Source organism: Sitophilus oryzae, unplaced genomic scaffold (genome assembly GCF_002938485.1).
Source record: "Sitophilus oryzae breed Bouriz unplaced genomic scaffold, Soryzae_2.0 scaffold_1396_pilon_pilon, whole genome shotgun sequence".
Classification (NCBI taxonomy): domain Eukaryota; kingdom Metazoa; phylum Arthropoda; class Insecta; order Coleoptera; family Curculionidae; genus Sitophilus; species Sitophilus oryzae.
In genome coordinates, this window is record NW_022146055.1 from 72,085 (window position 1) to 99,267 (window position 27,183).

The 27,183-nt window shown below is 33.9% G+C and overlaps 1 protein-coding gene across 1 annotated transcript in view; it reads right to left on the bottom strand.

Moving 5' to 3' along the window:
• Positions 1 to 27,183, bottom strand: part of LOC115875792 (prolow-density lipoprotein receptor-related protein 1) — an 84,001-nt gene that overhangs the window by 30,982 nt on the left and 25,836 nt on the right. The window contains exons 4-38 of the mRNA XM_030891293.1: positions 25,678 to 25,854; positions 22,811 to 22,946; positions 22,636 to 22,750; positions 22,443 to 22,585; positions 22,253 to 22,389; positions 22,043 to 22,196; positions 21,841 to 21,989; positions 21,579 to 21,779; positions 21,396 to 21,523; positions 21,140 to 21,341; positions 20,803 to 21,027; positions 20,576 to 20,745; positions 20,356 to 20,517; positions 20,122 to 20,302; positions 17,418 to 17,647; positions 16,914 to 17,059; positions 16,741 to 16,849; positions 16,505 to 16,685; positions 16,371 to 16,449; positions 16,114 to 16,306; positions 14,970 to 15,407; positions 14,800 to 14,915; positions 13,642 to 13,791; positions 13,375 to 13,582; positions 9,943 to 10,097; positions 9,112 to 9,443; positions 8,681 to 8,903; positions 8,347 to 8,612; positions 8,198 to 8,296; positions 7,516 to 7,652; positions 5,879 to 5,975; positions 5,413 to 5,825; positions 5,163 to 5,358; positions 4,857 to 5,108; positions 4,649 to 4,791 (exon numbers count right to left, since the gene is read on the bottom strand). Coding sequence (XP_030747153.1) covers positions 4,649 to 4,791; positions 4,857 to 5,108; positions 5,163 to 5,358; positions 5,413 to 5,825; positions 5,879 to 5,975; positions 7,516 to 7,652; positions 8,198 to 8,296; positions 8,347 to 8,612; positions 8,681 to 8,903; positions 9,112 to 9,443; positions 9,943 to 10,097; positions 13,375 to 13,582; positions 13,642 to 13,791; positions 14,800 to 14,915; positions 14,970 to 15,407; positions 16,114 to 16,306; positions 16,371 to 16,449; positions 16,505 to 16,685; positions 16,741 to 16,849; positions 16,914 to 17,059; positions 17,418 to 17,647; positions 20,122 to 20,302; positions 20,356 to 20,517; positions 20,576 to 20,745; positions 20,803 to 21,027; positions 21,140 to 21,341; positions 21,396 to 21,523; positions 21,579 to 21,779; positions 21,841 to 21,989; positions 22,043 to 22,196; positions 22,253 to 22,389; positions 22,443 to 22,585; positions 22,636 to 22,750; positions 22,811 to 22,946; positions 25,678 to 25,854 — 6,443 coding nt within the window. The remainder of the gene's footprint in view (positions 1 to 4,648; positions 4,792 to 4,856; positions 5,109 to 5,162; positions 5,359 to 5,412; positions 5,826 to 5,878; positions 5,976 to 7,515; positions 7,653 to 8,197; positions 8,297 to 8,346; positions 8,613 to 8,680; positions 8,904 to 9,111; positions 9,444 to 9,942; positions 10,098 to 13,374; positions 13,583 to 13,641; positions 13,792 to 14,799; positions 14,916 to 14,969; positions 15,408 to 16,113; positions 16,307 to 16,370; positions 16,450 to 16,504; positions 16,686 to 16,740; positions 16,850 to 16,913; positions 17,060 to 17,417; positions 17,648 to 20,121; positions 20,303 to 20,355; positions 20,518 to 20,575; positions 20,746 to 20,802; positions 21,028 to 21,139; positions 21,342 to 21,395; positions 21,524 to 21,578; positions 21,780 to 21,840; positions 21,990 to 22,042; positions 22,197 to 22,252; positions 22,390 to 22,442; positions 22,586 to 22,635; positions 22,751 to 22,810; positions 22,947 to 25,677; positions 25,855 to 27,183) is intronic.

Consider the following 27,183-nt stretch of genomic DNA (forward strand, 5'->3'; position numbering starts at 1 on the left):
TGCACTACAATCGGCACCCAAAGCCGTGTGTACATTATCTAAAAAATATGCTGTATTACGTAGTAAATAGTGCAAATTCTATTGTCGACCATTCTAAACAGTATTAAATAATAATGGAGTGAGCCAGTGTGAAGTGAGACATTAAATGATTGATCTTTTTGTTAAATTACGTGGTATAACTTAACACAATGATGAATCGTTTAATGTTTCATATGCACCTCCATAATTATTTAATCTGTAATCATACTGATTACAGCGTTCGACAACAGAATTTGCGCTTTTAGTACGTTTTGTAATTAATAGATTATCTGTCTTATTATGCAACTAGGGATGTACGTGTCTACGTAATAGAGCATCAGCATCTCTCTCAATATATCGTATTGTACTGAACACGTTGACACACGAGAATCAGCAGCCAAAGCCGTGTGTACGCTTCATTAAATAAAATTCAATAACCAAAAAATATGCTCTATTACGTAGTTACGTACATCCTCAGTTACATAATAGGACCGATAATCAATTAATTACATAATGTTGTAAATATCACAAATTCTATTGTCGACCGATCCGGATTAATTGGATAGGTAATAAATTTCTCATTTTTCTCCCGTATTTTATAGTCTTTTCTCTTTCAGTATATCGTATTGTACTGAACAAACGTTGACTTTATTCTTCATACACACGACAATCGGCATACAAAGCCGTACGTTGTACGTTTTATTAAATAAATTAACCTTTTTGTTTATTTATTGGTTCGTTTATGCTTTATTTAATGATTGATATTATTTTGTCAAGTTATACCACCAAGTGCTATAAACTAGTACAAAATTAAAAAACTTAATTTTAAGTAAAGTTCTTTGAAATATATCTGTATTACTATTATGAATGAAAACTCTTATCCATTTTTAATTTGGAATTATATTAATTGCCATGTGTCATGTTTTTATTATTATTGTCAATTTTCTGCGGATAGCTGATAAATTAATCTATTGTCAATTCAATATGATTATATTATGATGTTCAAATACCATTTTGTTATTCATAAAAACGGCCTTTTTATTACTTCTCTGTCATACTGATCCATCAATAAATATTTCTTACGTGTTGCAGCAGACCAGCAAAATTTATTAATTTTATGGTCCTTTATATTTACTCATCCCTGATTCCATCCAATTATGGCCGCTGATGAAGCGGGAGGTAGACGTTCGCTTTCGGTCATAGGCGTACTGAAAACTAAAATTTCTTATCCTCGTATTCAGAATTATAAATAGCAATAAAAAGGATAAAGATAAGTAAAACTTTATACTGATAAGTTTGCTGTACCAATATTAAAAAAATTGGTAGTAGGAAATATTATTTCATAATATTATGACATGATAATGTTATAATGTAATACTATAAAGTAAAGTAAAAGATTTGAAGTTAACATCTCCTTTTTGCTGCCAGGGCTAATTTGGACGGGGCCTACTTTGTTTACGCGGAATCCGAACAGCGGTCCTCGGTCAATGACCGAGCAAGTGTCTAAATCGACTCTTACTCACGAGATATCCGATCTCATCCGGCCTTGAACCGGCGTGAATGAGCAGTGTGTGTCAAAATATTTTACACTTTTGCCTTTATTGGACAACAGCACGATACAGAGTTTCGAACTGGTCACCCGTCTATCCACTAGTATCGCCTTACGTCGCTTAACTTCGGTGTTCTAATGGGAACCGGTGTTTCGACGTAGCTGGACCGTTGGTTGCCCGTAATACTATAGCTACAACCGTTATAACACTAGTTATACCACCCCGCATAAATTCAGTATTATTATAAATAAGTAATTTATTTCACACCCCTTAAAGTGTAGCACAATTAGAATCATAAAAACGATGCCACTTAACAGTTACATAATGTTTATAATGTTAATTTTAAAGGTCGTTTTACATAAAAATTGTTTATCTGTTTTTATTTATGATACAAAACCCGCTTGATCATAAAACTTTTTGATCATGTCGATGAGTTTTTTTTTTATACTGAGTATGTATGGGTTGGTATGGGGCTTAAGAAGCAGCGTGGTGAAGGCGTTGTTCCACTGTTTCCATCTTAAACATTGTCAGCTGTCATAAAAAGATTATTATTAAAATTCTAATAAATTAAATTTTACAGAATTCATAAGCAAAACTTTTAAACTAAAATTGGCTGTAATACTAAATCTAAATGAAAATAAAATATTAGTACGCCTATGACTCAAGAGTTTGGTTTGGTTTGGTGGCGACACGTGCGAAGAGATATGCATGGCTTCCACATTTCGAGAGGCGGGTGAGACAAATCAAGTGGTGGGAGAGAATATGGCCGTAGATGCCAGGTCTAGGAAATATTCCCTAACATTAAGGTTTCTATCCAGGAAATACCTTTTTAGAAAGCATATTTTTGGACACAATTTAGTGTGTGTATTTAATTTGTTTTCTCAAACTTGGCATTTCTAAAAGTATCATCAGATAAATATTTTAAAAGAATATTTTTTGTTGGTTGATTGACCGTGCCAACCAGGCTTCAGGAAATTTTCAAACTTCATCTGGCAACACTGACAGTATCGAAGTCCTAGAACGGTAGACAGAAATCAAATCAGTCGGATTTTGAAAGGGGTTGGGTGTACATCATTCTACAATATATTTACGATTTTGAAGGTTATCCATACATCTCGAGACGTTTAATCTTTTAACAATAAAAATAATTAAACGTCCGGTTGTATCTATACTGCTCATGTTTTTGTTGCTGTTTCAGCATAAGTTAAAACAAGCATTAAAAAAATGACTAAAAATCAACTTTAAAAAAGGACAATTAGCAAAATAATTATAAAAAATTAAATCAAAGGTTCAAAAATACCTCCCTGTTGTGCTTCGCAATAGCCAAGACGGTTATAAAACTCTGACCTAACTTTAGCTAACATAACAGCGGGGATATTTTCTAACGACTGAACGATTTTTAATCGCAGCTCGTCAATATTCATGGGTCGTTCATGGTTATGGCCATAAATGGAGTTTTTTACATATCCCCACAGAAAGAAGTCATTGGGCGACAAATCAGGAGAACGTGGTGGCCAATTAATTGTGCCTTGTGTGGAAATTAGCCGATTGGGAAATGTGGTTTGAAGGAACAGATTTACGTTCCGCGCGTTATGCGCAGGACAGCCATCCTGCTGAAACCACACTTCCTCAAAATTGATTGGCAAATTTCGAACTGCTGGTACAATTTGGTTTTGTAGCATATCCAAATATTTGGCAGCTGTTAACATACCATCAATAAAAAAAGGCCCAATGATATGATTTTGCAGCATGCCAGCCCAAACATTTAGTTTTTGTGGATATTGTGTCCGCAGTGCCATACTAAGGTGCTTATTTTCTCGAGACCAATAACGTACTATCGAAGGATTGTGGTAGCCATGTAAGGGAAACGAGCTTTCATCTGAGAATAATATATTTTCCAAAAATAAATTATTCCGATCGGCTCTTTCTCTTACAGCCTCGCAAAACTCCAGACGTCTGTTACAATCTGCGGGAAAAATTTCTTGCGTGGTACTGATTTTGTAGGACTTATATCCATGCTTTTTTAAAACCCTGCGCACCGTTCGAGCATTGCAACCAACTTGTTCGGCTATATTTCGGCTTGAACAAGGTTCGCTTGTTTCGACCGCGGCACAAATATTAATTTCCTTGTCGGGAATCACCTTTTCTGCGCCTTCCTTATTGTCACAATTTCTGCACGCCGCAATGCAGCCTGTTTGCTCAAATTTATGGACAATGTTGCGTACAGTTGTGGCACAAGGCCCAGGGCGATCTTGAAAGGTGAACACAAAACGCCCAATGACCTCTTCCACACTAGACGAAATGTAAAACCATTTAACGATATGCACCTTCTCTTCGGTCGTATAAATAGCCATTTTTGAAACACTTAACGTACATACCGAAACAGCTAGGCGAAAAGAATGATGCAAAAATAGTTTGGATCTCAGGTGATCTATTTCCTTTCCCCACCCTTTCATCTACATAAAGATGCGTATTCACTATCCGAACGAACGAATGCTACTATCCAACGAGCGAACGTTCAGTCTTGTTCGCGCGGTTCTATAATTTTCATTCGTTTGCGAACGTCTCTGATATACCGACTGAAAACGGATGATGGAGCGAACCGAATGGCGAACGGCCGCATGCATTCGGTTTGCTGTCCAAATATACCGAATTTCATTCCTTTGTTCTTTCGGATAGTGAATACGAACCTTTAACATAAAGCACCGCCCTCTCAATGCGTTCTCCCACCATGCTTATGCTTTACCTTTGCCCACACCCGTAAAAACCGGCAACACTGTATCGGTCGCACCGGCTTCGCCGGCCCCCTTTTTGATGCTGTCTCTGTTCTGTCAACCGGTCATTTATATTATTCTCTGTCTTACACGTTAAAATCCTATACACAGTAATCAAATGTATATATATATATATATATATATATATATATATATATATATATATATATATATATATATATATATATATATATATATATATATATGCATAGATGGTTAAAGAAAAAAAGAAACAATTAAACTATTAATGTATATCCTTAGTCTGCTTTTTATACATATCAGTGCGAGAATTCCATTTTTTCTTACCTGTTCATAAGCCAATCCTTCTATTGAACCTTGCTTATCCACAACCACTCTGTGATCAGTACCATTAAAATACACTGCTTGTATTGAACCTTTTTGTATGTCTGAGTAGAACAATCTTTGGTGTTTGTAACTAAAACTTAAACCTAAAAAATAATTAAAATGATTGTTAACTGATAAACTGATTTTGAGGTATTTCTTTGATTTCTACCTATGGCATTTTTCAAATACGTAGAGTTTTTAATAGGTGGATATGGAGAATTGTGCAAGTCCTGATCTCCTTGCATGTGGATAGAATCTATGCTAACCACTTTTGAGTAAGTTATAAAAGTCTGGAAAGGTACACAGGTTTGTCCATTTTCTGAAACCATTCCATGAGAGCAGACACACAAGGGATGTGTACCATTGAACAAACACAATTGTTCACAGCCTCCGTTGTTAATGACACAAGGATTTGTACCTCCTAGATTAATAATATACAGATTATAAGAAGTTTAACTAACAAATTTTGAACTACCTTGTCGCTTTTTTGAATAAATTTGAATGTCCGTCAAAGACACTCCTAATCCTTGAGCCAATATGGTGAAATCTGAGAGATTACTGACTGAAGCTTTTCTTATACTGCCTTTCTCAAATGAGGCGTCCATCCAATACAGGGCATTCTCAAAATAAGTCAGACCCATGATTTTTTCGAGAGAATTATTCAGCAATACCTACAAATAAATTTTTATTAAGTTTAATAAGTTTTATTAATTTGTAATACTAACAGTGTGGTTTGTGCTGTCATATTTAATCATCTCTATGGTATGTGATGCACTGTCAGAAAAGTATATCACTCCATTAGCTGTATCTAGCGCCAAATCTATAATTTTCTTTGGTTTATTGAGCAGGACGGTCCTTGTTTTACCGTCCAAGGTTACCAATTCTAACCTATTCAGTCCAGCCCAGACAAAAAGTCCTCTGGCGGGATCTAAAGCGATGGCATTGGGTTTTTGGGTATCGTTGAAGAGGAGGACATGTGCTTTTGTGCCGTCCATACGTGCTACGCTTATGGTATTTCTTTTGGCATCACACCAGTAGATATTTTTGGCGATCCAATCCACCGCCATGCAAGTTAGCCAATCAACAGGTTGGTCGTCCACTACTTCGTTTTCGTCCAAAACAAGAATTCTTTGTGTACCTTAAAGAAAAAACAAATCACCTTATAGTTATTAATAAATCAGAAATGCTTACCATCTCTTTTGATACTAGTAATTTGTCCACTCTCGGAATCAGCCCAAAACACGAATTCTTCTTCAGCTAAGAAATCGATAGATGTAGCGCTAGATACCTGGAAATTTGTCATTATCATGTTAGTATCATTGAGCGTAAGTCGGGTGTATCTTAAATAAGTGACTAGCATTTTTTTGACAGATCAAGTGCAAGTATTTCAACTGGTAGAATAGTTCGAGCTCAGAAATACGCCTATGAGGATTATGTCGGCAAAATCAAAAACTACATAATAATAAAACATATTTATAATAACTTAGAAAAAATCTAAAACCTTATTCAATCTCGAATTTAAGGTTTTGTATTCACAGTTTTAGCTGTATTCACAGTTTCAGGCTAGGTTTTGTATTCACATAGTTTAGTAAAAGGTAAATCTGCTAAAAATATGCATAAATATTGACTTGACTCGATAATTAATAAAAATAAAACACTAAATCACCACAATATACCTATACACTTTTACCTTTGCACCAAGTTGCTGATGATTTAAAAAAAACGCGCATCCAGTGCAAAAGTAAAAGTGTTTAGTTTCCAACCCCCAACTGTAATCAATAATTTATAACAAAATAGTTATTCTAGTGAAGCTGTGTATTTCTCAAGGCGCTAGGAATATGTGCGGCTCTATAGGCGATTTTGCAACTTTATTTTCTTCATCAAATTTGGGTCCAAAATTGATGTATTGCCCTCCGTAGTCGTGACTCTAGCCGGAGAGTCGGGAAAACGCGCATCCGCGCATAAACAGTGGACTGCATGGCGTATTGCGTAGGTATTAATAGTAGGGTTAATTCTGACACTTTCTACCACATGTATAACCCGTAACAATTTTATTATTTTAATAAAAAGATGTGTTAAATAATACCTCAATCTCTTTTATTGTATCGTATCGGCGTTGGAAACAGTAAATCTCATGCAAATTTTGACCTGTCCAAATATTGGCTCCTATGTTTATTTTACAGGAAAGTCGTAAATATGCTTTTTAAAGGTCTGCGCATGCCATAATTGAACAATTTTGAATAAGCCGTTTGTAATTAATTTAAGAAAAACTGCATCTGTTTTTAAATTAAAACTCAACAGGGAACAATATAAAACCAGACCAATGTCAACATATCCTAAGTTATCAACCTAGTATAATTTTGTCACTGTGAAATGTAATTTTAAAATATATTAATTTTAATATTTAACACTAATAATACTTTATTGTTTTATTAGCTACACAATTGAGGGTAAATTCACCATGATAAAATACTAGAATACCGGAAACATATTAGGCAGTGTATTTGCTATGTTTTCAGTTAATTTCCCTGATAAACCAATTCATACAAGGTCAACAATAAAAAAAATTGATTGCTGTTTAAAACGAAAGAATCCGTGATAAAGAACTGGTAGGCACAGTAGATCACCAGAGCACACGAAAAAAATGCACGAAGAAAGTTATGTGTCCATATTTCTCCAAATTTACCAACTCTTAAAATACTTGTTCTTATTTAAGACAGAGTATGTAAACATGGTAACCCACTATTCCAAAAATTAAAAAGCAAGACGAGCCTAACATTTAGAGAGACTGTTTAGGGACAATGAACCACTCTGCATAAAATATTTACCTTAGAAATAGGTCCTAAGACTTTGGTCTCGTTGGAGCCATTAAGTGGTCTTCCTTGAATATCCCAACCCAAAGAAAAGAGTATAAAATCTTCTATTGGAAGGCATTTGTATTCATTTTCGGGGTCCTGAATGTATCCTACAAAACAAAAGAGTTTTTTCCCATGTATTTATGTAAATACCGATCTGGTCATCGAAACTGCGTAGTCGGGATTTTAATGTGTAAGACAATGATGTCGACAGCTTGATGGAAAATCCAATGAATTAAAAAGAGATAAGAGTTGGATTGATATATTTTTTCTATGAGGTATTGCCGGATTTTGTATAAAAATTTCAAACCGCACAAGTTTATGAAAAATGTTGCATCTAGGGTTTGAACTTAATTTTTCACAATTAGTTACTCATTTTACTACAGCTGTAATAGAAATAGATTATATTTAGCTTAGATATATTATTTTTATTTCAGTAGTACAGGAATGTTTTTAAAATAGTTTATTTTTTCTACACACAATTACCCAGAAAACTACCCACAAACGTAAAAACCGGCAACACTGTATACCGCTGTTTATTTTGTCTCTCCGTCTGTCAACCGGTAGTTTATATTTATCTCTGTCGCATGCATTAAAATACAGACCACGCAGATGAAGTGATCAGGACTAGTATATAATATGTTGTTTTACTCACCTGTAGCACATCTACATTTGTATAGTGTACTTTCTTTGGGCAAACATAAGTGTTGGCAACCGCCACGGTTCACGGTACACCTGTGAATATTTTTAGTACCTATTTTCATAAAAAATATCGTTCATTTAAATTACTTCAAGAATACTTACCTGGCAAACCAGTCTGTTCTGTGGCATCATATATTCTAAGAGCTACTACGCCACTGGTATTGTTGCGCAAAGAAGATATGGTCATATTGTGGCCTTTGGTTTTGTCGATGACGTATATAGATTGGTCTGCGTCGTCAGCATAGTAGATCTTGCCTTTGTATACGGTTATGGTGGTAACTGTGACATTTGATGGTAAGCTTAATTTTGTGACGCCTGTACCTTCTAATGTTGAATATATAATCTCAAAACCGCTTATCCAGTATAATCTATATATTAACAACTTATTAACATACTAAACTTACTGTAGCGATCGACAGTTAAGATAGTTACTGACCTGTCAGATTCAGAATCGACGACAAGACCCTTGGTATCCGAACTTAAATTAGGCACTAGGGTTTTTTTGTCAGATCCGTCAATCGTGCTGCTTTCCAACAAACAAGTTTTGTTTTCGTGTCTGATCCAATAAAGTTTATATTTTAACGGCTGGATTGCTACGGACACGATGTTTTGATTTTCGATGAGCATGGCAGTGTATTCACCGTTCAACGTGGAAACCGCTGAAAACCAAAATAAAAACGTTAAATGATATTTTTCGAGCAGTCGTGAACAAGTGAAACCGACGGGATTCTGAGTACAATGATACCCCCGATAAATTGTTCCATTGCCAACTGAAGACATGGATAACCTTTTGTACACTCTCCAGAAGGTGTGTAAGTAGTAATACAAAATATTGCTAGTAATAAGCTATGTAGACATTTTCCTTACCAATTCCGTTTTCAAAGCCGACAAACAAGAGGTGACATAACCAATCGACTGCTAAACTGGAAACGTGATATAAACCAGCATCAATAAGTGTCTGAACAGGACCCTGAGTCAAATTCACTCTTTTTATAGCGTCGATGTTTGAATCGGCCCAGTACAAGCTCTTATTTCGAGCGTAGTATTCCAGTTGCACAGAACTGAGACCTTGGGAAACACTGATCATTGGTATGATGTAGTTGTAGGGTTGATCAAGATCCACTCCTCGTATTTCGTTATTTCTAGCTATTAACAAAACTTTTTCGTTTTGGATGCAAGTTTTGTTGTCTTCATGCAATCTAGGAAAAAAAAACGATTGAAAAAATATTTCAACGGATTTCAACAAAAGTTTTAGGCTACGCGCATGCAATTTTTAGTCGGTCGATTATTTGATCGGCCAACTGGTCAACTGCGCTCACAGACGCAATCACACGATTCGTCGAAATCATAAATAATAAAGGGCGTTAGATTTTATTTATAATAAATATTTTGTAGATTTCGCGTTTAAAATTAAAATATGCTTTACCATGTTTTGTCCCGTTTTTGGTAGCCAATTACATAAACGAAAAATATTAATTTTGTTAATTTTTGCCGCAATGCGACAATGGTACTACGCTACTAGAAGATACATATCAATTTAGGTTGAAAGTTGCTTTCAGTGAGCGCAGACAGATTAAAACGCATATTTTACAAGTTAGTTGGCTCTAATAGTTACAAATCTGCAACTAAATAGTCGGCCGACTGAAAATTGCCTGTCAGCACATTGCCTAAAAATTGTCTGTCATTGCATAGCCTTACCTTGATAGATGGGGACAATCACATCTATAGCTGTCGTTTACGTGTATCAGACACAAGTGTGAACAACCGCCATTGTTTTTGCCGCATGGATTTTTACCTGGGGGTTGCCGGCTTGGATGGACGACTTTAATATCAAACGGTTGCGTGAGGGTTCTCTAAAAAGTAGTTCAAATGTCTCAGAGTCGCTATAGTTCTTATCGCGTAATTTTTCAAGATATCAAATCAAATCAAATCAAATCATTTATTGCATGTTAATAGATACAAGTATCCTTACACAAAGTCATATTTTGTAAAATGCAAAATTATAAAATAAGCACAACAATTATCAAACAGTAATTTAAAGTACACAAAAAAACAATAAATACACAATGTAAATGTTTTGACCTATAACCATGCTATAACCCTTCACTGCTTTCTAAAAAATCAGTAACACTAAAATAAGCCATATCAAGAAAGTAGCTTTTAATTGTCGTTTTAAATTGATGTCTTGGTAAATTTCTGATATTTTGAGATAATTTATTAAAGCATGCAGGAGCATAATGAAGGCTGGAGTTCCAAGATCTTCCGAGGCGCAAATGAACAGGCCTTATATTCATTCTGTTTCTGGTTGCATAATTGTGTTGTTCATCATGCGTAGTATATAGTTCTAGGTTATCCTTTACAAATAAAAGACACTGGAGGATATAGCAACATGAAAGTGTCAGTATTCCCATTCTTTTGTAGGCGTTTTTTGTATCTGCTTGATAACTTAAATTTGACAAAATTCTCAATGCTTTTCTTTGCAGTCCAAACAGTCTGTCAGCATGAGCTGCGTGACCCCAAACAAGTATTCCATAAGTAAGCACCGAGTGAATGACAGCATGATAGGCAGCTACTAACACATCACTCTCCACACACTTAGCCAATCGCCGAAATGCATACATGCTCATGGAAACCTTCCCTGCCACATAGTCTATGTGACTTTCAAAACTCAGTTTTGTGTCAAATTTTATTCCCAGAAATCGGACACTGCAGAAATCTATTTTATATTTTGTTTTAAGAGAAAAAATAACTCTTTCTGTTTTAGTGTCATTCAGGCATAATCGGTTTGCCTGAAACCAGTCACCAACATTTAGCAAAATCGATTCAAAATCAGTTTGAATCTCTTCAGGGGATTTCCGAGCACATAAGATAGTAGTGTCATCGGCAAACAAAATCATATTATTCTGAAGTGTAGCCACGGGTAAATCATTAATGTAAATTAAAAACAATAAGGGTCCTAATACTGAGCCTTGTGGAACCCCATATTTTACAACACTCACATCAGAGAGCGTACCGTTGGCTAATGTTTGTTGAGATCGGTTTACAAGATAATCAGCCAATAATTTCGAACTCAAATTATATACTCCATAATATGAAATTTTCTGTAAAAGTATGTTGTGATCAACACAATCAAAGGCCTTGGTAAGGTCACAGAAGACAGAACCAACATAGTTACCGCTCTCAAAACCCTCAATTATATCTTCCATCAAACGAATGCAAGCCATTGTTGTAGATTTTCTTTTACGAAACCCAAACTGATTCTCTATGAACAAGTTATTAGATTCAAAGATGTGTTAACTGGTGTTTCAATAAATATTCAAAAATTTTTGAAAGTCTGGGTATTAAAGCCTATAGGTCTATAATTATTCACACTTTCAGGATCACCTTTTTTAAATACTGGTACGATTTTTGAAAGTTTTATACAACTGGGATACGTACCATCTCTTATACATCTATTGAATAATTTAGTTAGAGGATATATTAATAAATTTATTACTTTTTTAACTAGTGGAATGGTCATGTTATAAATATCTTTACTATGCTTATTTTTTAACGAATTTACGGCGTTTCGAGTTTCTATGAAAGTTACCTCTCTAAAGAAAAAATATAGATTTAAAGGTTTATTAGAAAATTTTGTTATATAGTCAAGCGCTGTGCGATTTTCTACGCTCAGAGACTTTACAGTATTTACAAGTCAACCGGCTGCGTAAGAGTTCGCTGAAGAAAAGTAGTTAAAATGTCCCAGACTCGCCGTGATAAGAAAAAAGCCTTCACGACAATTGATACCAAGTGTGTCACTAAAAAGATAAACGTATTTTCCGAGTAAATGACAAAGTATCACCTATCATGCTTTATTTTGCGAATTATAATGAAATATAGTTTCATCTAAAGTGCAATTCATCTGACAATTATTATAATCTATAAGGGTGCTGCTATCTATAAATATAAAGAAACTTGTTCAATGCATCAAATACACAATAGGCCTTACAGGTTCACTTGGCTCGTGAAAAGGCGCCTAAAAGTAGTGATGGGCAAAACTGTTATTTTTAGATAACAGTTGAAACTGTTATAGTTATTTATAAAAAACAGCTTAAAATAACAGCTTAAAAATAACAGGTTTCTTTATTTTATTGCTAAATATCTGAAAGAGTATGAGGCGGTCACCGCCAGGCGTATTAACGCAGTTGCAAGTTGCAACAATGACGTGCTCGGTGGTAGTATTTCCAGGGTGTCATAACATTTCTAAATATCGATTGTTATCTAAAATACCTCTCTAAAAACGGGGGTTGTTTACAAATAAGCGCTGTTTACAAATTGCGATATAAAAAAGCCAAAATGCCGCCACTCGTCTATATCTATAAATTCCGATCTACCTACGCCCTACCCCTCGATCCGCGTAGATTCTGAATTGCGTAGCAGTGTACAGGGTGCATCTCAGTCGACGGGCGAGAAGCTCTTAGTTATGATTTTACCATATGCGGCCAAAAAATAGCAATATAAGAAAATGTGTAGTATATTCTTCATAAGTAAACCAACTACACACTAGAGTTCGAATTAATTTTACACTTAAACTACCATGTACAGTTTGAAAAATATAGGAAGAGACTTGGGGATAGCACCGGTCGCGCACACGATAGAGAGAGAACGCATTCGGCGGAAGAGAGATGCAGTTACGCTACGAAAAATCTGATTGAAGCAAATTTGTGGGATGTCCACTGCGCATCGGGGGGCGTCTCTTATTTTATATTTCTCACGTATCTAGCTATACTTGTTAAGTTGTACCCGCGACTTTTTTTACCACTCTGTATCCCAGAAATTAAGATGTTTAGGACATACATTCATATGAAGTTTTTCTCTTAGAATAGGTTCAAGAATCACCCCCTCCCCCTTAAATATAAGCATGTCATTAAGGAACACCCTGTATAGAAGTCCGGCCACTTTTTTCAGCGGAACTTTCGGCTTTTGGACGCCGGACTCCTATATCTATATCTACAATGGTCGCAGTCCCCGATGCTGGCTGGATTCAGTGCGCGATTAGCTTAATACCGCAGTATAGTAAGATTTGAAGGACTTTTCAAATTCTATACTAAGGGTTACTAAAAATCAATGTAAGGATAACAAAATACTAACTTGTATGACCATGACGTCTCCTCCAGTCCATTTGTTGGCTCTGACCACACTGTTGGTCCGCCAATCTGTCCAATAAACGTAATTTTCGTACAGACTGATGGCAAATGGATGAGAGAGAAATTCTTGATTGCTTATAACCAAACGGTGATCCTTTCCATCATAGTTACAGGTGTGAATTGAATCTGAACGAGCGTCTGCCCAATAGACCCTGATTAGTAAAAAAGAAAAGTATTAATATATACAGTGTGTTATATTTAACTATATTGCCTTCTCATTGAGTAATCTAATGTTAAACCATTAGGCCATCCCGCTTTGTAAAATTGGTTCATGAAAACTATTACTGTACGATCCAAACCAGCTAAAGAACAACGTTCTATTCTGGGTGAAGAACTATCCCAATCCGTCCAAAACAAATACCTACAAAAGTATTTTTGTTACATTAAAATAATTGAAATACATATCGTCTCAAAAGTGGCTCATCCCTATAACTTTTTTATTTTTTTTTCAGATAAAAAAACGAGATTTGGCATGTAGTAGTAGGTATGTTAGTATGACATAAATTAGGATTGATTGACGTATTCAATTGTTTTTGGTCGCTTCCAGTTTCACCGAAAATGACTACGAATTTTGATTTTTAAATGGCACCTTCGGTATTTTTTTACTTTATTCAATAGAACATGACATTCTGAATAGTGACATATCATGACATATCAGATGTCAACTTTTGACATTCTCGCTTAATAAAAAATCGTATTTTAAATTTCAATCTAGAGTGCCATGGCTATGTTAAAAACACTAATTTTTAATCAAGGAGCGTTGGAAAAATAGATTTGATGGTCTAATGTTTTTAGTGCTTTATCCTGGCCGGTTAAAAGATGCTCAAATCATATTTTTTATTATATCTCAATTTTTCCAAATGGAACGAGGGTGGCTCATTAGCATATTTGGAAAAAGCATCTTATATATATTATACTACACACCTGGTATTTCGAGTCGAAATACCAGGTGTCGAAATTTTTGTTACAAACCGCATGTTATAATTTCAAATAAACCATATGCGAAATGTCAAAATTTAATATATGATATGTCATTCTATTCAAAGTGTCATTTTCTATCGAATAAAGTAAAGAAACACCCAGGGTGCCATTTAAAAATCAAAAGTTGTAGTCATTTCCGGTGAAACAAAAGGTGACCGAAAGCAATTGAATAGGTCAATCAATATAGTTTTTTTTAACTGAAAAAGTAAAAAAATTATGGGGGTGACTGGACCACTTTTGAGGCGCACCCGGTATAGTTATTTTCAATTTTTATGAGTTAAAATTATATTCTCTTTTTTTTTCTGAATTCACAATTAAATTGCTAATAAATTTTTTAGAAATATTTTCAAGCCATTGTAACATGGCACTACACAGTATTTTTAAGTACCCATCACGAGGATCCACAGCTATAGCTCTGGGGCTTTCCATATCTCCAGCGACAAAAGTTCTTCTAAAACTACCATTTAATTTTGCCACTTCGATCTGATCTAGATTGCTTTCTACCTAAAAATATATTAAATTAAATTATCTCCTTTAATGGAGCTAAAAAATCAATACCCAATATAAATTCTCTCCAATCCAATCTACTGCCAAGCCCTCAGCTGTTGATAACCCTGTATGTACTACCACTTCTATATTTCCCAAAGAGCCACTGACCACTTGTCCTCTATAAATTTTGTCATCCAAAACATCAGTCCAAAACAACATATCAGACCCGTTGTTGTGGTAGAAATCTAAAGCAATAGTATTTTTTAAGCTAGATATAAAAGCTTTTTGACCAAAATTGTGTAGGTCGATGCCGCGAAGTTCGTGGCGATTCGAAAATGCCACAAAAGGTTGGGCACCGTCAGTACTCTTGCAAGTAAAATGATCTTTTTCCAGAGCGTAGCCTTCAAGACACGTACACCTATAGTCTGATTTTCTGGGAACGCAAGTTTGTGAGCAAACACCCCAACTTTCACAAGGGTGGGTTTCTGAGCAGTGGGTCCTATCAGGCTGAAATAAATAATTTTAATTATTTTGAAGAAGTAGATATTCCTTTTACAAGAGAATATTCAAAACATTCTCTTTTAATTTTAATATCCCAAAATGAATAGTCACTTTTTCAAGATAATATCTTAAAACAAACATTCTCTTCTGAATGTTTTTTTAAGGATATTCTTTGTTGGAAAACCCATTCTTTCAGAAATATTCTCTTGGAAATGGTGCGTGCAATTTCCTTTGTAACGTCCTCTTGAGAAGATGGCATTCCTCTTTGAGTACCAAAAGCGAATAAATTCTTTGTTTAATATCCTCTTGGAGATTTTTTTCAGAAATATTCTCTTATAAAAGGAATATACACTTTTTTGCACATTTACTTCTCAAGGGAATACTTCCGAATGAGTATCCTTTCTCCGTGGGAAATTAAAAAAAGAATATTCTCTTTTGAGAAGCATTACTATTAGATATTAAATTTAAAAGAGAATATCTCAAAGAGGAACCTCTTCCACTTTAATATTCTTTAATATTCCAAATGGTATATTCTACCTCCAAGAGAATATTCAAGAAGAAATATTCTGTTGAAAAATATTCTGAATATTCCCTTGAAAAATAAAATGTTATAAAAGTTTCTCTAAAAGTAATAGAAATTATTTGTTGAATATTTTCTTTTAAAGAGATCCTTCCTCATTCCACAAAACCAGTTAAAATATCATATAAAGACCTGCAAATGTAATGGCTCAGGACAGGTACAAACGACGCCTTCAGGTGCGTTGTGACACTCGTGCGAACACACCAAACGCATATCACACATTTTGTCTGGGCATCTCATGCCTTCATCAGTACCATCGACGCAATCGGCACGATCGTCGCAAAGTTGTTCCACAGAGATACATTTAGTGTCGTTGTCGCACAGTCTGAAATAAAGACGCTGTTAAGCTTGGCAAAGAAACTTATTGAATAGGAACCTCTTTCTACTACCTATTAGGGTATTCACAAGAGGTTGGAGAGGCCATTGTTACTGCGCAGTTTATTTTTTCATCACTGCCATCGGCACAATCTGAAAAAACAAAAAATCGTAAATAGGCTTAACCAAAGAGTCTTTTAAATTGTACCTTTTTTACTATCGCATATTTTGTCTGCAGTTATGCATTTGGTATCGTTATCGCAGGACTTATTTGGCGGCGGACAGTCGCCTTTCTGTTTGAACTCGGTTGTGTTCCTCATTTTAGCTGCGTCGCAATTTTTCTCGTCAGATCCATCAGCGCAGTCCAAATCAGAGTCACATACAAACATCTACAAGTATATCATCAATATGTTATAACTTTAAATTTTAAAAACTTATATATACTTTAGGAATGCATTCATAATTAGTACACTGAAACTCGTTGGTTTCACACTGTTTCTTATGACAATCTCTCTCATCAGCCGCATCTGGACAATCCAAAACTCCATCACATCTGAAAATGTAGAATTAAAAAGATTTGCATCATATTAAAAGTTACATTATTTCATATAATATACCTGGCGCTCATTGGTAGGCAATCAGCTTTGGGGAGGCAAACTATCTCCGTCAGAGGATTGCATTTGACGCAATTAATCTCGTCAGAACCGTCTTGGCAATCGTTGATATTATCACAGTAAAAGTGGCTTGAAATACACTGACCATCCTATAAAATTAATCACATAACGCAACTAAATCAGATAATATACATATAATTGGTTTGAAACAGTCTCTGAATTTTTTTTCTTCCAAAAAGAATATTCCATTAAAAATAATGTTTTATTCCATTAAAACTATTTGTTAAATGCCCTTTCTTTAATGCATCATACCGACTGCGCCATTTCTTATGCATGGTATTTCTAGCTAAAACTAAGTTATCGCCAGAAATAAGAAAAAAAAATAAAAAAAAATTATATACAAATGCTGCCATATAATATATATCTACCAGATGATCTAATGTGCGAAATCCATTACTGTATCATAATCCTACAATATTTAAATATAAATATATTTTGTGCATATACCGAGCATGTAAATTCGGTGACGTCACATGTGTTGACCACGCAATCTGCCTCATCACTGTCATCTCCAGGTCCGCAATCGGCCATACGGTCACATTTCCACACTGAGGGGATGCACCTTTTCGAAATCTTGCAAATAAATTGGTTTGGTGGACACTGTTTTGGACACTTACTCGCATCTTCATCGGTACCATCTTGACAGTCCTTTTCGCCGTCACACACCCACTGATGTGCTGTAAAATTAAAGAGCAATTTTGTTATGTCTATCCAATGGCAGGTGTTTCTATAGGACCCAAGCGACTGCGCAATTTTTACCGGGTAATATAGACTTGGTGCATTCTTCGCCGGTACTGCCACCATTGGAGAATATCGTAAACAACTAGTATATACAAATACACGGGTTTAAATAGCGAGTATACGAAAAATTTATTATTTAATTATTCTAAAAGTGTTAGGAAGTATAATTTGTGAAAATTCTAAAAAAAAGTAAATATTTTGATAACTTCAGACGGTCTAACTTGTATTATAATTTATTATTGCAGTTAAAAAAACTTTTTAGATGAGTTCAACTACGGTACCGAGTTTGATTCTTTTTCGTTTATTTTTTACTACCCGAAACAGCGATACATCACACAAACCTCGTACCTGAGTGTTTTATAGTCTCAATAACTGCACTAGCAAAAAACTAAGATACTTAAACAGTATGACAAAACCACGATTTCAATATTATTTTAATGCGATCAACATGACGGCGCGGCGGCGTGAAATACAGACTGATAATTTCTGATTTCTGCCGTTGAAGCGCTGCGGTCGGAATTCGTTGAAATCAACTGAAATGCACCAAGCCAATAGGGCCTAAATTAGTTTTTAAGTAACATATTTGACTTCGCAAACCTACTAGACTAGCCCTGGTCACTTTATTTCCGTGGTCTGTACTTTAATGGATACGACAGAGATAAATATATACGATCGGTTAACAGATAGAGAGACAAAATCAAAAGCGGCATACAGTGTTGCTGGTTCGTACTAGAAATAAAATAATAAAGGAAGATTTTTTTTTTGAGGAGAGGAAAAATCTTTTAAAGACATCTGTCGGATATTCATGACAGATAGTGTGGGATTTCCACCATTTAAAAAACCTCATCTTTTTTTTCACTACATGTTGGAACTACCGGTGAGTATTACTTCAGCATGCAGCGCTGTCTTCTATTTATTCCTTCTGTCTTCTCTTCAGGTTTCTAATATCTTTTTTGGCATATCGGATACAGAATTCCATACAACTCTTGACTTTACATTTGTTCTATTATATTGTTCGGGTCTAATTTCAGTCCTACTTCGTACTCCAGTTTCCTTCACTCTCCTATCCAACGGGGACACGAGAAAAAAGTATGCTCTACATCATCTTGTGTGTTTTCGCAATAGTGACAGCTTGGTGATTCTTCTATTTTATACCTATAGTGGTATGACATGAAACAGCCATGGCCGCTTATCAGTTGTGTTAAGAAGAAATTCAGGTTTCCGTGCCTTCTATTAACCCAAGGTCGTATATCTGGGATCAGTCTTCTTGTCCAAGTTCCAACACTACTTGTTTCCATCCATCTTTCTTGCCAAAAATCTAGGGTGCGATGTTTTTCTAATATTTTTACTGTTCGCTCAGCTTTATATGTGCGACTCCTCTCCCCTGCCTGTAGATCTATGGGTACCACGCCTGCAATCACTAGTAGACTCTCTGTAGACACCGTACGAAAAGCACAACATATTCTTATCGCCAGCTTCCTTTGTATTTTCGTAAACATATTTTTGTATTTTTTTACCTTTAGGACTTCATGCAATATTGGTGCTGCGTATAACATAATTGAATGTGTTACCGCACTTAGCACTTGTCGTTTCACTGATGATGGTCCATTTAATAAAGGAAGATAATATTACAAAAATATATCTAGCTATTCAATAATGTTTATTTATGTTAGGCAGTTGTGTAAGAATCTATTACAGATGTAGTAAAACGTCCAACCCTAAATGCAAATTTTTTCGTAAATACCTACTTGTGGCTTTGATAAAAATTTACTGCGGAAAATGCCACATGAAATATAAAACTGCGAATATCTACGAAACCGTTAAAAATGTTAAATACTCTAATTACAAAAATTTTCATTTTTTATTCTCCATATATTGAAAAAATAATATATAGGGCGTTCCATTTAAAAAGACGAAGAAAAATTATTTTATATTTTAGAAAGTTTGACGTAGAATTTCGAACATCCTGTATGATTTACGATTACCATATTTATAGCAAAGTAAGTAGAGATCATCTAAAGTAAATCCCTATTATAGTTTTGACTTCAGAACAGATTTTTGTATTTTTAATAATTTTTTTAAACAAAAATAAAATATTTATTTTTAATTTATTTATTAATATCTCTGAAACTATCAAAATATATTTAGTCATATCTTAGGAGTATGTAAAGTGATATGAAAGGAAGCCAAAAATACAATAATACCTATATAGGGTGTTCCATTTAAAAAAATCATTCTGATCCACTTACACTTTTTTGAGCCACCCTATAGAAGTTAAAATATTTTCCTAAAATACATCCTAGTACATACTTAAACAAAATTCCGAAGTTTTTTATTCTAGGAGCTAGAGATGCCCGACGCTCTATTGCCGGACGCTGTGTTTCTAAGGTTATAATACTAAAGAACATACATATGCAGGTGGTGTTATCACACTTGAATTGCCTTTCTCCGCATTTGAAATTCTCACAAGGTCCTCCAGGATCAGTGCTTTCGTCCGAACCATCTCCGCAGTTATCTATACCATCGCACAGATATGACTTCGGAATACACTGGTTTTGGCCTGGCAGGTCAGTTTGGCATTGGAAATCATCCTGTAAAAAATGAGTAGCAAAACTCATCTGTTAAAAACTTTACTGGGTAATACCTTAGAGCAAACATTAGGAGGTTTGTATTTTGCAACTTTGAGACATTGTTTGTCTTCGATGTTGTAAGAAAATCCATCTTTACAACTACAAGTTACAGAGCCTCCCGCTGTTTTCAAACACAATTCGGGACAAATACTACAATTAGTTGGCATCTCAGATGTCTAAAAAAAATAAAGTGTCGAAAATTGGAATAGTTACATGCAAGGATCATGTACTTACTCTATTTGTGTCAAAAATTTTCAAGTCCTGCAAAAATACGTTACTTTCGTACACTTTTCTCAAACCATTCTCTTTCTTGTAACTCATAACCGCACTTTTTAACACTTCTACGAAATAGAGCGTGTTATCGCGTCCAAAAATCAATCTTGCAGGACTATCAATAGATTCGTCTATAAAAAAAAGTTACAATTTACATTAGTTTTACTAAGTTCATCTCTTTTACTTACTAAGTTCAATTCTTCTATCTTTTCCCTCCAAAGTTATACTTTGTAAATTTCTTAATTCCTTGTCAGTCCAATACAGTCTACCAGCTTTAGAATCTATAGCTATTCCGCTAGGCCAGTCAACACCTTCGCTTAAGAATTCTCTTTCCGAGGTACCATCCATGTTTGCTGTCATAATTTTACCTTTTCCGGTTTGCTGTATACCCCAGCTCACCCAAAACATGATTCCTGAAAATTATAAGAAAACTATCATTAGGAAGATTACCAGATTTTACATATCCTACAGATTGTGCAATTTTTTATACACCCTTAAATTAAAACTTTAAAGACCAAATATTACCTCTGCTAGGATCCAGAACGATTGATGTAGGCCTAAAAACACTGCTACTGTGAAACAGGGTTCTAGATATGCTGGTATTAGAGAGTTTGACGACACCGATCAAATTTTTCTTCCAATTATTGTAATATAAGTTTCCCGTGGTCCAATCTAACGCCAAATAATCGCATTGAACATCTTTTAACAGAACTCTACTTGAATTTACCTAAAAAAACATTACTTTAGGTGTAAAATCATTAAGTACTCTTCGAAGTCTTACTGAATCAATTAATACAGTTTCCAAAGTTTCATCTTGATCGTTGGCATAAATAATACTCTTTGAGGTAGCGTCAAATTCCACTGCTCTAGGTCTCCTAACCTTCATGATAGGCACCATGACCTCTCTGCCTAAAAAAAATCAAGTTCAGATAATTCCATTGGATTTTAATGATAGAACCTAAACCTGTGCTCAAGTCCACGCCTCTGATAGATTGAGGTACGATTCTAGTGATTAACATGAACATATCTGGTGTTTTTATAATGCATTTATCGTCAAATAAGGTATATCCTGAAGCGCATATGCATTTTTTTATTGCCACCCCTGTTAAAGTCCAGCTGGGAATGCACAAGTGATCACAATGTGATGTTTTACAAGGATGTGCCACTAAAAAGATACACACAGTTGAAAAAAGAGTAAAGATGATGTAATTCACCAAAAGCATTACCATCTGGTTGTCTTTGTCTATGAAATACGTGTAGATTGAACGGTCTACTGATATTAGAAATCACACTATAGACCAAGAGATTTTTGTTCCTTTGAGAAAACTTGTTGAATTCCAAAATGCTGTTGTTGTACCATGACGAAAAAAAGACCCTATAAGTAGATTTAGTTTAGAGAATGAAATATACAAACATACAGTGATATACCTGTTTTGAAAGACACTAACACCATAGGCATTTCTTACATTAGCTCCTCTTGCCATGGTCTTCCTGTTTTTTCCATCATAGTCTACTTTTTCTACATAATCTAGATAGGTATCGACCCAGAATACATACTTTGTTGGGTAGTCAACTGCAACACCTACAAAAATAGTTTAGTATGAAGATTATTAATATTTTTTTCTGATATGAACTAACCATATGGATAAACTATCTTCACATCAACAATTGGCTTTCTCCCTGTTCCATCTAAGTTGCACCTCTCCAGCATGGGTGGGGATGTGCCCCATTTAGTAAAAAACATATAACCAGTTGTTGGATCCAAAGCTAAAGCCCTGAAAATAAATTCGTTAAAAAATGTAGTCAAAAATTTTTGATAAAAAGAAACCTGGGTTTGGCCAAATTCTGTTCAACTAGAATATTGCACCACTGTAGGGCATTGTTGCATAGGACTATTGTTTCTTTTTGGTCTTCTAAAAAGTACCAGTTTCCTGATACCCAGTCGTAGGCCATTTGTTGAATAGATTCCACCTAAACATGAATGATCAAAATAAGAATTTAAAAAATGTATACTTATTTACCTCGACCAACGGTGATTTAACCTGCAATGTCCATCTTTGATTTAAATCGTTGATGTTAGCACAAACGATATATGATTGACTGACGTTATTGTGAATATAACAGATAGTATGATCCCTGTATCAAAAAATATAGTATATAGTAACTAATATAGGGCTTATATAGATAAAATTGTACCTATGAATAAATTCCAAAGCATTGCTGTTTAGAACTTGCAAGGTTGAATTTCCTGGCCATGCTTTACCCTCCAAAGTCACCCTTTTCAATTCAGATTGAGTGGAAAATATCAAAGATGGTGGTTCAGTTGCTGGTACTATAATAGCCAATTCATTTATAATTATTACAAAATTATTTCAATTATGCTTATCTCATTTTAGTTAAAATTGAGTAAATGTAAGAGTTCTGAATTATAGTCTGTCCAAGACGACATCCAAAAAATGACAGAAAATACAATTTGCTTGTCAATTAAAATGAGTCACAAACTTTCACTGTGCATTAACTGTCAGGGATCCTCCCATTGGAAGACTATACAGGTTCGCTGATATGTATCGGAACGGTTGATTATTAGGTAAAATATACAAAGGTATAGCAAAAAGCTAAATACAAAAGTTATAGGGTTTTTAAATGTCTATTAGCTAGTAGTAACTTTAAATATATAGGGTCGCTCATCAAGTTGTGGCACATCAAAATTTATTCTTTTTAAATGCAACCCCTTGTATATTATTGCATATTTCAATTCTTCCTTTAATTCTAAGCAATAATCGTAATACACCTTAAATTCAACCATTTCCGAGTTACGAAGTTTTGATTTTGAAATGCTAAACAAAAATTTTGTAATTTCCAAACTTGATTTAATTTCATTTTATACATCTATAAATGCTAACTTGACAATTAATGTCGAATATTATTAAGTATCACAGTTTCTGCAGAATGGCATCGTTAAATGAAATCAAACGCATCGAAATTTTAATGCTGATAGGGTATAAGTAAGTGATATTTTCAAAAGTCAATAACTCGGAAACGGTTGGTTTGAGGTACATTCTGTGTATCTCGATTTTTGTTTAGAATAGAAGGAAGAATTGAAATATACAATAATATAAAAGGGGTTCTATTTAGAAAAATGAATCTTTGATGTGCCACGACTTTATGACCGACCCTGTATTCTTAAAGTTATTATTATGCTTTTACTTTTATGTTTAACTTTTTCCAGTACCTCGTATATTTTACCTAATAATCGACCGTTCCCATACATATCAGCGACCCTGTATATATTTTTATATAAAAATATTTCTTTAGTAGGTCTGATAAATTTCAATAACAGAAATATAATTTTTATTTGCCATTTAAAGTCAAAAATTGACGACTTATTTGAGTTGGGTGGCACAAAAGTGGCTCACCCCTATAAATTTTTTTATTTTTTTCAGATAATAAACGAGATTTTGTATGTTAGTATATGACATAAATTAGAATTGTCGCATTTAATTTTTTTTGGCCACTTCCTGTTTCACCAGGAATGACTACAACTTTTGATTTTTAAAGGGGGCCCTCGGTATTTTTTTACTTCTACTATTGACATGTTCGCATATGGTTTATTTGAAATTGTAACATGCGGTTCATAACGACAATTTAACTCAAAATACCAAATGTTTGGTACCAAATTATTTGTAAAAATTAGCGCCGGGAGGCACGTATAGCCGCCCATACTAAAATATGTTAATAAAAAGTTGGTAGGCAGTTCTTTTAGTTTCAAAGTAAAGGAATTTTTCCATTTTTTTTTATCTCAAAAACTGCGACTTTGACTGATTTAGATGTTATTATAAATTTTGTTGCAAATATTATTCCTAATCTTAAATTGAAGACCGCCTTTCGCTAGCTACTGTAATTTTGGAGTTACGATTTTTTAAATTTTTAACCCCCTCCCATACCATACTCCTAACCAAACCCCCACCCCCACCACTAATGGCCAGATTCTCGGGTGCCACAGTATTTTTGTGCCAAATTTGGTTAAAATCGGTTTAGCAGTTTTTGAGTTATCGTGGACAGACGGAGACAGGAAATATTTAAAAATGAAAATATTTTGTATTTAGGTCATTTATGACGCAAATAACTCATTTTAAGTAAAGTAAAAAAAAAATTTTTAAGTGAAGTAAAAAAAAATTCCTGTTGGTATGGTCGGCTAAAAAATGCTTTTTCCAAATATGCTAATGAGCCACCCTCGTTCCATTTTGGATTATGATTAAAAATAAGATTTAAGCAACTTTTAACTGCCCAGGACAAGACACGAAAAACATTAGATGATCAAATTAAATCTATTTTTCAACGAGTTTTTAATACAGTCATGGCACTCTAGATTGAAATTTAAAATACGATTTTATTTTAAATAAAAATGTCAAAAGTTGATATATGATATGTAATTCTATTCAAAATGTCATTTTCTATCGAATAAAGTAAAAAAAATACCGAGGATGCTATTTAAAAATTCAAAGTTGTAGTCATTTCCGGTGAAACAGGAAGTGACCGAAAACAATTGTATACGTCAATCAATCCTAATTTATGTGATATACTATCTTACCAAATCTTGCATTTTTATCTGAAAAAATAAAAAATGTTCTAGGGGTGAGCCACTACACACCCGGTATAAATAAACTTATTTTTTTTAATATAAATATGTAAATGGCGTTACTTTAAAATGTAAATTCATTAGTGACCCAATTACCATACAATAACCATTAAACATACATGCATCTGCTAAAATAACTGGTTTAACAATTTTAGTTTATCTTTTCTATCTAGCCTATTAATGAGCTAAATTAGGTAATTACCACAAAAAAAACATTTACTGGAAGCTAACAAAAACGTTTCTTTTTCTATGAAGCTGTTGTTCATTTATCCCAAAAAACTATCAAAAATATAAAAAATTGAAGCCACAAAAATTGGTAAAACATTAATACAATTTTATTAAATAACGCCCTAGACCAGTGATATATGAACCAACCAAACCAACATCATAATTTTGCCCTTAAGATGACTTGGCAAGAACTTACCATTTATCGCTATACAATCTGTCCCATTTTGGATATAGCCTGAAACACATGAGCACTGGTAGGAGCCCACGTTGTTAGTGCATATTTGGGAACAAGTATCATCATATTCGCATTCATCTGCGTCAACACAGGTACTCCCTTCGGGTCTTTGACCAGAAGGACAGTAACACTTTGGACCTATGGATATATAACAAATATCAAGTAATAATATTATTAAAAAAATATTTAAATATATTTTGGAAGTTTTTTGCATCTATTATACAGGGTTGTTCACCATATACGACACGAAGTATTGTAGCTAAACGATTAGATTTTTACAAGATACAGAGCGTCCCAAATAAATAAAAAATATCAAAGTTGTATTTTTTTAAATGGAACACCCTGTATATTATTATATTTTTAGTTTCTACTATTAAAATAAAGGTAAATTTGGTAAAGGTTTATTACACTTAACCTTTACCGTTTTTGAAATATTTTCAATTTTGTGAAATTGCAGTCAAAATTTTAAGGCTTCATTTCTCCGAGGGTATCAAAGTTTTTAATACTAAATATTTACTGAAGTTTATTTATTGATCAGTTATTGTGTTGCAATAATAAAAATTATACTACCTTATACAGAGTCTCTAAAATTTTATTTTAAATAATTACTAGCTTTAAACGGCAATAACTTCTTTAATTTAAATGGAACACCCTGTATATTTTATGAGAATCAGATGCACAATTTAATTGTCTATCAAATTGTGTTATACCATTTTTACCTATCTCTTTAAGTTTCCACAGAAAACGCATTTTCTTGTAATTTAAAACTCATTTATCCCATTACCCATGGAATACTGACAATTCAGATTATTTTTAAAGATGTACCAAATTTTAAGAGTACAGATACTAATATTGGCGATATAGTTTGTTTATTTCATTAAAAAAATAAAAAAATGTTTAAATATTTGTTAAAAAGGACCAATTAATATGATTCCAGTATTCAAACTATATTAATTGACTGTTTGCGTTGATTAATAATAATTGCTCCAAATACTAAAAAACTGAATTTTGTATGTGTATTAGACAGTGTAGTAAAAAGCGAGGTAAAAAGTAACACCTTAAATATGATATTTCATTTTTTGACAAATGCTTATTTATAACAACAGAGACATTCATTTTCATAACTTATTATTATATTGATTTCTGATTCAAATCCACATTTATTTAGAATAATTTATTAACGAACATAATAAAATATTTAATTAATTAGTATTTGGGCGGAAATAATGGTGATATATTTAATTAATGGTATACTTTTTATAAAGATTTAAATAGTTTTCTTTTTACATACAAATGGCTAGTAATATCATTTTGCCAAAAACGATTATATTACTAGCTTGTACATTTTGTACATTTGTGGCTTTAAAAACAATCTTTAAGCTTTAAAATGTCAATATTCCAAGGGTATATTGATAAATGAGGTCTAAATTATAAGAAAATGCATTTTCTACGAAAACTTGAAGGGAT